Raw genomic sequence first — 11,684 nt, forward strand, 5'->3', positions numbered from 1 at the left:
GGGGGGGGCAAAGAGGGGTGTAGCAAAAAAAACTATATTTGTGTGATAGTCGGGGGGTTGGGGGCAGCGCCCCCGAAAAATTTTTTTTTAGATAAAATAAAAAATGGCTACAATTATTAATAAAAATCTATTTCGTATGGACAAATCAAACTATTTGCTGCCGTCAGGGCTGGGCTAGGACTGGGATGGGCTGCAAAAATGGATAAAAATCTATTTCATGAGGAATCAGGGCTGGGCTCTTGTAGTATCCTCTTTGTCTCGCAATTCATCCCATCTTCTCTTATAAAACACTTAAAACTATGATTTTTAGAGGGTCCTCGTAGTGACCTAACAAAAAAGGGTTCAGGATGATCCCCATTCTCATGCATATAGTGATGAAAATCTATAACATTTAAATATGCGAAATAAAACATTTAAAATGAATCATTTTCTTTTAAATTCTAACCACACAAATGTGATCTAATAAGTGCTTGGTTTTATAAGAATAAGCTAGTGGTTTTTTATAGAGTTTGAAAATCAACCGTACGTGCAAGATCTTAGAAAATCTTTGAGGCTCAAAAAGTCATTTTTGATGCAGATATCCATTCTTAACAAATCCACCATGACATTAGTATCCCTCAACAGATTGAAGTGACGAAAACAGACTGCAAAATGATATGATAGCATTGAAAATATTCAAATTGCTTTTAAGTAGGTCAAGTCTTTTGTTCTAAGAAGAAAAAGAGTCATATGTAATTTTTAAAAAATAGCAATTTTTTTTAATAATCTTAATTTTAAAATAAAAGTGATTTTTTTTTTTACAGTAAACGGTACATCTATATATTTTTAAATTTGATGAGAATAAGGCGATATTTGCGACTAGGTTTTATGTGTAATCAGGCCAGATTAGAATTTGGATTTGGATGCAAATCTGCATTCGAAGTCTGAATCCAACTATTAATCCGATGCTACTTTGTTGACCGAATCCAATAATAGGCGATTCTGTCGGATATCTGACCCAAACCCGATCTGTTATTATCCCCATCCTCTTCCTTGGGGGTGTCAATAGGTCGGACCCCCAATAAAATGGGTTGAGTTCAGACCCAGATCCAGTTAAGTGATGCGAGTATTGGATTTGGGTTCAACTGGATTTTTTATAAAAAAAACCATACTATAAGAATTACATAAATCAGACACAATTCATACCTGGTAAAATAATACTTTTTTAAGTTTTTTACATTGAAAATTTGTGGATCATAATCGGAACTGGACACAGTTTTGGTATAAAATTTCATAAACCATACCCGATCCATTTAATAATTGGATCTCATGTGTTCGACCCGGATAGTTAATCTGACCATTTGTAACAAAATCCTATAGGATCTGGTACGGGTCGAGATCGGATCATACCTGATCCGTTGACACCCCAACTGTTCCTATTTAAGAGACAGACAGACAGAGAGAGGGAGATATTTTTGGGGTTCTGAGAGGGGTTGAGTGGTAGCCATGCCGTGCCTGAACATCTCAACGAACGTGAGCCTCGACGGCGTCGACACCTCTTCCATCCTTGCCGAAGCCACAAAGAACGTCGCCAATATCATCGGCAAACCTGAGAGCGTGAGCATTCTCTCTCTATCTCTCCTCCTTTTGTTGGTTTCTCTTTCTCCCATCACTGGTGGTGTTTTACCCAATTGGGTGTTCCTCCTGTTTCATGTTTTCTTTGGTGGCTTTGGTGATTATTATAGAAATACTGTTCTCATATTGCATGCCTTGATGTTGGTGGATTGATAAACAAAAGGAGTTTGCTTTATGGCAGTGGAGATTGACTAATAACCACTATTACTTGTTCCACATTTGTTGCATCTGAATGTTGATTTGGAGAAGTTATCAGATAACTGTATGGTCTAGTGAAATGTTAGATACCCAAGTACATGGAACATTTTTTTGGTATTCTTCACCTCTTGATATCCCCTTTTTCAGTTCAGTAGTTATCTTGCTAGGAAGTGAGGATGGTTACTATGGGTTGATGCGTAGTTGAAAAGCTATAAATGGATTATGATTGTTTTGTTGAGTTTTTCCAGTCTCGTATAAGCAGTTAACAGTAAGAAATGGGATGTATAAGAGCCGATTAGTCTTTTCGCTCAATGTTTATGCATAGTTTCATTATCTACAGTCCGTCTGTTCTTCTTTTCCTTGTTTTGTTTTTCTGAGTTCAGTTGATTTATATATTGTATATGTCATATCCGAGTTAAGGGAACCATTTGGTTCTTTTTTAATTGAAATTATGTGAAGACAAAAAATATCCATGCAAGAAACTGGCGATTGACAGACCAGATGCTGTCAATTTCTGGTTGAAAACAGCGGGGTTGATGTTCACGTGTGTATATGTATCTATCTATATATGTAGAGAGAGTAGAGCCTAGGTGCTTGAACATTATGTACTTGCGATAGGTGCTTTATGGATTTTTAAGGTCTTTTTCATTTTATTTTTAAATTCTGACCATCCAGATGTGATCTATATTCTTGATTTTATAGGGATCAGCTCTTGAAGAGTCGATTCTGACACATGGGTGGGTTTTTATAAGGTTCGAAAAATCAGCGGTCCAAAATCTTTGAGGCTCCAAATATCATTTTTTTCATCGAAAACACATGATGATCTAGGTGTGAATTCCTCGTAAATCGACTATGCCCAACACATTTATGGGGTCAGAACTGCGAAAAAAATACCAAAGGAGCAGAAAAACCCATTCAAGCACGTATTGCAAGCACCTAATGCACAAGCACCTATGCTCTATAATATATATATATATATATATATATATATATATATATATCAGGTTATTAGAAGCGCTATAGGACATGGGGAAACACACTTCCCTGAAGAGCATTTTGAAAGCGCGAAACGTAGTGCTTCTGGGAAGCACCAAAAAAATTTGGGAAGCACACTTTTCATTTAGGGCAAGCGCACTTCCCCTCACTTTCCTTTTTTTTTTGTTTTTCCTTCCTTTTTCTGTTTTTTCGCTTCTCCCTTGCTTCCCCCTCACTTCCTAGGTTACTTTTGGTTCGCTTCTCTTATCGCTTTTGCGACGATTTTTGGTTTGCTTGTAAGTCGGTTCGCGCTTCCCGCTTCTTAAAATTTTGGAAGTGCCTCGCTTCCTACTTCCGCTTCCCAAATTGCTTCCCGCTCCTGCTTTCTCGACTGACAACTTTGATATATATATATATATATATATATATATATATATATATATATATATACAATAAAAACAACAACTACGCCTTCATCCCAAAACAATTGGGGTCGGCGATATGAACCAAAAAAGAAAATCACTCTGGGTCTTCCACATGAATCTTTCTCCTCCAATCATTTCTATCCAATGCCATGTCCTCGGTGAGGTTCAAAGCATTCATATCGTTTCCTATCATCTCCATCCAAGTCTTCTTAGGCCTACCCTGACCTCTTTTAACTAATATATTTTTCCATTTCTCCATCCTTCTAATTGGAGAATCATTAGGCCTTCATCGAATATGTCCAAACCACCGTAAACGATTCTCTCATCTTATTTTCAATGGATGCAACACCTACCTTCTTACGTATCTCCTCGTTTCGAATCTTATCTTTTATTGTATTTCCACACATCCATCTAAGCATACGTATCTCAACTACACTCATTTTTTGAATATAATGTCTCTTGGCAGCCCAACATTTTGTACCATATAGTACAACGAGCTTAATTATCGTCCTATAAAACTTTTTCTTCAACCGCAATGGCATTCTACGACCGCACAACACTCCAATTGTACTTTTCCATTTCAACCACCCAACCTTTATCTTATGATTTACATCTCCATCAATTTCTCTATACTTTTTAATGATAGATCCCAAATATTTGAAACAGTTATCCACCGATATTTCTTGCTCACCAAGCTTCACTACACTCTCATCACTACTTCATTGCTTACTAAACCGACATTCCATATATTCTGTCTTACTCTTACTCAACTTAAAACCTCTTGCTTCCAATGTCTGTCTCCATAATTCTAACTTAGCATTAACCCCAGGTCTAGACTCATCAATTAAACAATATCATCAACAAACAACATACACCTCGACACATTTTCTTGAATTGATCTCGTAAGCTCATCCATCACTATAGCAAATAGGAAAGGGCTTAATGCAGATCCTTGATGTAACCCAACCGTTATAGGAAAATTGGTTGTCACCCCTCCACAAGTGCGGACATTGGTTATTACTCCTTCGTACATATCTTTAATTATACTAATGTACTTGAGAGAAACACCTATCTTCATAATTGTCCACCAGAGAACATCCCTAGGTACTCTATCGTACGCCTTCTCCAAATCAATAAAAACCACGTGCAAATCTTTGTTCCTCTCTCTCTATATCTTTCAATAAGCTGTCTAAGAAGATGTATAGCTTTCATAGTTGATCTTCCAGGCATAAAACCAAATTGATTCTCCGATATCATGACAACCTTCCTCAACCTATATTCAATCACCCTCTCCCAAAGTTTCATAGTATGACTCATGAGTTTTATACCACGATACTTTATGCAATCTTGTATATCACCCTTATTCTTATATAAAGGCACCAAAGTACTCTTCCTCCACTCATTAGACATCTTATTTGTCCTCCAAATCTTGTTAAAAAAATTTGTCAACCATTCTAAACCTTTCTCACCCAAGCGTTTTCAAGCCTCGATAGGTATACCATCTGGGTCAACTGCCTTTCTTGATTTCATTTTCTTCAAAGCCTCTACAATTTCTCTCTTTTGAATCTTGCGCATGAAGTCACGATTCATCTCATGAAAAGGAATGGAGAAGTCTCCAAGATCCTGAGCATGACTTCCATTAAATAGCTTATCAAAATAATCTTTCCATCTTTCCTTAATTTCCCCATCTTTGACTAAAACTCTTTGCGTTTCATCTTTGATACATCTAACCATACCCAGATCCCTCGATTTTCTATCTCTCATTTTTGCAAGCCTATAAATATCCTTCTCGCCCTCTTTGGTATCCAACTTGTCATAAACCTCCTTATGTACTTTATCCCTCGCGTTTCAAACTACTTTTTTAGCTTCCTTCTTTGCTATCATATACTTCTCCAAATTCTCATTATCACGACTCTTACTTAGATTTCTATAACACTCTTTTTTAACCTTAATAGCTAATTTGACATCCTTGTTCCACCATGATGTATCCTTACCTAGCGATGCACTGCCTTTAGACTCACTTAATACCTCCTTAGCTATGTCACATGGGTGCGGGGGTGCGGTAGGGGTAAAAATGTATATATATATATATATATATATATATATATATATATATATATATATATATATATATATATATATATATATATATATATATATATATATATAGAAGGGGGTCCGGGGGTTCCCCCCGACGCGGGTCCCGTTGCGCGGTCAGCGGGCGGGGGTCCAGGGGGGGCCTCCCATGGCGGGGGGTTATAGGGGGGCAGCCCCCCCCCCCCCCCCCCCCAAGATTTTTTTTAAAATTCTGCAGCCCATTTCATAGGGCAAATTTAAAAAAAAATCCAAAAAAATGGACCAAAATGACCTTGAGTGCGGTCAACGCACTCAGGGTCGGGTTGACCGCACCCGCGTCGAGTCGCGTCGACACGGGTGCGACACCCTGCTAGCCGAATCCCTGTTACATAGCTCCTTAGCCACCTTTCTCATGCCATCCACTATCTTATTCTACATTGATTCTGAATCCTCCTCGAGACACCAATCAACTTCCTTAACTACCTGCTCTACAAACATTCCTTGTTTATCTCCTTTCAGTGCCCACTACTTAATTCTAGGATATATCCTATGTCTATTCGTTTTGCGACATTTTCTAATTCTAAGATCTAAAACTAAGACTCTATGTTGTGTAGCTACACTTTCTCTCGGTATAACCTTACAATCGATGCAACAACCCTTATCTCTCTTTGTAAGTAGGAAAAAATCTATCTGACTCGTATTAACCCCACTTTTAAATGTTACTATGTGAGACTCCCTCTTCCTAAACCAAGTGTTTCCTAAGATCATATTATAGGACAAACCAAAATCTAAAATCCTTTCTCCACTTTCGTTTTTTTTCTCCTGTACCATAGCCTCCATGGATACTCTCAAATCCATCCCTACTAATGCCTACATGTTCATTAAGGTCACCGCCGATGAAAAGCTTTTCTCTATAAGATATCCCTTATACTACTACATCTAAATCTTCCTAAAATTGATGCTTAATGGAATCATCTAAACATACTTGAAGTGCATAAACACTAATAATATTAATAATATCCGTACATAATACTAATTTAATAAGTAGAATCCTATCACCCTTCCTATGGACCTCAACTACATTATCTATAAACTCATGACTAATAACAATCCCTACTCCATTTCTATTCCTATTTATTCCTGTATACCAAATCTTATATCCCCAAGGTTCTATCACTTTTGCTTTCTCACCTACCCATTTGGTCTCTTGTAGACATAAAATATCAATCTTTCTCCTACACATAACATCTACTAACTCTACCAACTTACCAGTTAAAGACCCTATGTTTCAAGTGGCTAACCTAATTTTATGGTCTTGAACTATCTTCTTTACCCCCACCCGTCCAACAAAGTGAGGGAACCTTTGCCTATTTGACACCACACCCGGGCGCCGGTGTGACGCATCGCTTTTGGGCGACGACCTAACAACCCTTGCCCATTTATCACTGCCTCCGGGCCTATAGAGTACAACACGTCGCTCAGTAGGGAACACCCCAACAAAATTCTCATATTGGTTCATATTCATAGGGTGTGACTAAGTTTTTATGCTGGCTGTCACTGGCCTGCCGCAACCCTCCTCCTTTATCTGGGCTTGGGACCGGCAGTGTATAACTAAACAATTATACACAGGCAGAGTTAGGTCTCCTTTTTCGTTAGGTCTCGTTAGGCCCCTTAAAAAATCGTAGTTTTAAGTGTTTTTTCTCACGTCTAACATCGTAGATGTGATCTATAGGTTTTGTTTAGTGGGAACTAGCATTTGGATCGCCGAAATCTGACCTGTATACAGGTTTTTTTGGTGATCCAAAATCAATGGCTATGAAGGTACAAGTTTTTTTGGCTCATAAAAACATGTTTTTTCGTCGAAAAAATATGATCCAAGAGTCGATTCTCACTAAACCGATCATGCTAAACACATCTAATAGTTCATATCAATCATTAAACACTTAAAACCTATAGGTCCGAACGAGAAATGAGGCCTAATATGTTAAGTTCTCATATATATATATATATATATATATATATATATATATATATATATATATACACACACACACACCATCCAACCAAAGGAATATCCAAAATCTACAATCAACGACGATCGGATAGCTCCCCTTCTCTAATGCTTAAGCATCTCATCCATCGGACCTCATATATTTGTTCTTTATAATTTATTTAGTAAAAAATATGCTTTACACAAAGACTTTACGACATATAGACATGTTTTTCGAAACGTAAAAATTCGATGGCTCACAATGCATTTAAAACTTTACAATAAAAAGTAGTGGGCTGTTGATTTTTACCGCTTTAAAAAACACATCTAAGATCTAACTAAACATCAAAAATTCATAATCCAAAACATGTCGCTCACTACATGAATAATAAAAATCCAATATGTAAAGCTCAATCGATGAAAAACTCGATCGGTAGATAAGGAACACCGTCAATTATCATTGGTTGTAGATTTTGGACCTTCCTTTGGTTGGATGGTCCCCCTTCTTTATATATATATATATATATTCTTCTCTTTCTATATGAAGCATTGATGTTTGCTTCCATGAATGTTGAAATGGACAAATATTTAAAGATGTTCCATGTTCTGTCCTTTTTCAGCAACTTGGTCTTGCCATTTGCCTGTTAAGAGGTTGTTGACCATAGTGATCTAGAATAAAACAAATTTTAATGCAATGGGACTAGGGTTTCTGTTTTTTTGGTTGTGAGTCTGTAAACGGAATAGTGCTGCCATATATTCCCCCTATATCTTAGATGGAATTGAATTAGTTGTCATGGGCTATGAAGTTGGTTACCTTGATTCTAGTGTCCATATATCTGGATTCCAGCCACCCCAAGTCAGAGCTGTCCAATTCTTTTACAGGTTTATGTTCAAAATCTCAGTTAAGGCTTGATAAGTTCATATTGGCTTCATGTGCTTGCTAATGTTATTCATTCTAAGTGATTGATGCTATGCGTTTTGCTTATATGTAGTTATGAAGCAATTGGGTATGATCTTATGGGTATATGATCTCTCTATGGTTGCTATGCATCAGTCAGTCACATTTTCTTTTCATGTTTAACATTTCATTTGGCTTGTATATATTATTGTTGTTAATTTACAGAATAATTTTAAAAATGTATTTTTAAATAACCAGTTTATGATAAATGACATTCTCATCATCCTTGCTGCCCAATTTGCCTTCCCTTGAAGGCCTTTATATTCTGAGCAAGTATTGTTAAAAAATATCATGATAGGCCACTTTGGTTTTTTGTTGCCATTGCAATGTGAATGTTGTTATGTTGTGCTTATTTGTAAGTTTATGCAACTGGTATGAATGTTTGGATGTTCATGTGCACTTCTGTTTGATGGTGAAAAAGCTGATATTCTGGGACGTGCTTTCTCAACCAAATTTTCATTGGCTGTACAGTATGTGATGATAGTACTGAAAGGATCAGTACCCATTTCTTTTGGAGGAAATGAACAACCTGCTGCATATGGGGAGCTGGTCTCCATTGGCGGCTTGAACCCAGACACAAACAAAAAGCTTAGTGCTGCAATTGCTGCCATTTTGGAGACCAAGTTATCTGTTCCAAAGTCGCGCTTCTTCCTCAAATTTTATGATACCAAGGTAACGACACATTGCAAGCATTTTGCTTAATGACCTGTTGTGGGTCCTTCCAAATTGTATGTTTCTCATTTGCCTTTTCATGTTTGTTAGGCACATCATGGTCAAGATTTTGCACAGTGCTTGCATGCTTTACATCAGAACTAGATCATGTAATTAACTCTTTACTGACAGAAATTTGTGTCAAACTTTTTGTTGGAAAAAGCTAATCAAACCTTTCATTGTATGATGTAATGTTTGCATCTGGTTTGGATTATTTTCTTCTGAGTTTACATGGTTCTAACGTTTGTTTTTGATAACTTGCAGGGCTCAAACTTTGGATGGAACGGGTCTACCTTCTGATGTCTAGACCAAGTTTTACTTGGGTTTTCATTTCTAGAAGTGATACCCTTCGTTCAGTCTTTTAGGTGTTGGGGGAGAGGAATAACATATGCAAGTTGCATTTTCATGCCATTGCTCAATCTTATGCTGTTGCGGAGTAAAGCATATATGCCGCTTTATTTGCTTTTTTGACTTTGGCAATGTGAACTGTTGAAAATACTCCGACATTTTCTTTTTATATGCAAGTAATTAGGTAGTTCTAAGACTAAAACATCATCTCCACGTTGTAGTGGTTTCTGCGGATCTGTTATTGAAATTACTGTTTATGGAATACATCATGCTGTTATCCGGATGTTTTGCTTAAGAAATATGTGACCAAGTTCATCAACTGGCTTCTTGAACTTGGGGCATGTTTTGAAGCATCCTGAACACTGGCTTCTTGAACTTGGGGCATGTTTCATTTTATGCCAAATATACATCCTACATTGGCTTGATTATGGCATTAAGCAGGTTCAGTTTGTCGATGGGAACTTTGGACCCCTGAATGAGCAGGTCTTGTGCTGACCAATGTGAAATCTTTTAAAAAGAAAATGTTAATGATGTAAAAAAATCATTCGAATTACGAGATCACATCAAATTTCTCCTTTCTTATTGGTCTTGAATTGTTTAATATAGATATGGAATATCACTTCTGATATCTCATATGCGTTTTTTTTTTATGAAGAAGGAACCCTCACCGAGAACCGGGTCACTAACGGGCCCGTCTCCCCGCAAGGTAAAACTCTGGGTTATGTGCCTGAACCGTGTAAAAGCAACAACAACCCCATGTGACAGCGGGGTTCGATCCTGGGCCTTCAGCTTGACACAGGACCCTGCTTACCGCATGGGAATACTAATTGCTGAACGGACCCATTTTCCTACACTACTGTGTCTTGTGTTATTTAGCTGCAAGTAGCTCGTTCTAATATAAAGCTAGAATTTGGAATGCAGCAGTAGCATGATCCAATTTGGTATTATGAGAAACATGTCTTGTTTAGGTAACAGATGATGCCGAGGTGTGTAAGCGTGCCAAGTGAAACGTGACCCGTGAATTCCAGCATCCCCACATGATAAAACTGGACAAGTGCCTCATCTCCAGTTCTTTACCCGAGGACAGTTCTAGATCTTTCATTTCCTAGTACAGTGGATGTTCAAGCTTGGCTTGCTTTTTGTCTCTTGAGCTCATGAAAAACCTGAGCTAACTCATTTACAATATATATATATATAGAATTGGACCCTAAACCTGTTAAGTCAAGTTGAGGGGCAGGTCCATTAAGTGGCCGGGTTCTCCATGTGGGTTTCTCATCATAAAAAAAATGCATGATCGAGTAAATGTACTTTTTTAGACACTCTCCAACCCAAGTATTCTACATTGTGGTATGTGCCCTTAAATAAGCTTGTATTAACTTTGCATACACAAGTGTTGAGCTTTGTTTTTTTTTCTCAATAAGAAGGAGAAATCATCCTTGAAAAAAAGTTATACTCTTGCAAAGAGTGACGGATTAGAGGGATTCCATGCAAACATGTATTTTGTATAAAAGCAAGCTACCGGAAGATTTTATAATTGAATCGTATCAAAATTTCATGTAAACATGTATTTTGTATGAGAGCAATCTACTAGAAGATTTTATAATTGAATCGTATCGAGCTGCATATAATGCATATACATTCCTTTCAATGACAGATAATGTCCTACACATTTCTTCATCAACTCTTATTCATGTCTATCTATCAAAAGTGGTTTCTAAAGCAGGATGACCTAAGGTGAGAGATAGAGAACATAACAAAAGAATATTGTGTCATACAAGTGTAGTGTATGTGGTGATGTTGACCATAACAGGCAAAATAACAAATAACAATATGTATGAGTCTCAAGACTATTTACCTTACCATGTATTTGTCTGAGTTTCAAAAGTCAAAAGTGATGTTTTTGATGTTTTTCTATCGACTAATGAAAACTAACTGGTAAACATTAAATGTTCACAACAAATGGTCAAAACTAAAAAGATGGTAGATGGGGTACGTGGATGCTTGGAGACCGGCCAATTATCGTATCATTTTTTTTAATATAACAATGTATCTATTAGACAACTTTGCATACTTGCAAAACATAAACTTTTATATGTACAACAACTTTAAACTCGATTTATGTTGCAAATCTTAATTCCTGTTAACTGGGACAACCAACACTGGGTTCTTTGAAAAATGAATATGAATGTGAGGGAGTTAAAACTGTATAATTCGATAGAGTCCACAACTAATGCAGATAAGAACATTGGATCACTAGTACGATAATATTACTTATTCAATACTGTGCTTATTGCTTTCGCGTACTCGGTAGGTTGAATGTTATGTTGCAGATTCATTTTTTTTATAGGGTGGTTAGACTTCAATTGTTACACCCATTGGATGGTTCGAC

General features: G+C 37.0%; 1 protein-coding gene across 1 annotated transcript; it reads left to right on the forward strand.

Moving 5' to 3' along the window:
- The first annotated feature begins 1,423 nt into the window (after positions 1-1,423).
- Positions 1,424-9,565, forward strand: LOC149812196 (uncharacterized). The gene is made up of 3 exons (XM_089992649.1): positions 1,424-1,596; positions 8,708-8,908; positions 9,212-9,565. The coding sequence occupies exons 1-3, from the start codon at positions 1,486-1,488 to the stop codon at positions 9,245-9,247; spliced, it is 348 nt and encodes a 115-aa protein (XP_089848775.1). The 5' UTR covers positions 1,424-1,485; the 3' UTR covers positions 9,248-9,565.
- The last annotated feature ends 2,119 nt before the right edge of the window (positions 9,566-11,684 follow it).

The sequence above is a fragment of the Nuphar pumila genome, chromosome 17, assembly GCF_984573655.1.
Source record: "Nuphar pumila chromosome 17, dmNupPumi1.hap1.1, whole genome shotgun sequence".
Taxonomy (NCBI): domain Eukaryota; kingdom Viridiplantae; phylum Streptophyta; class Magnoliopsida; order Nymphaeales; family Nymphaeaceae; genus Nuphar; species Nuphar pumila.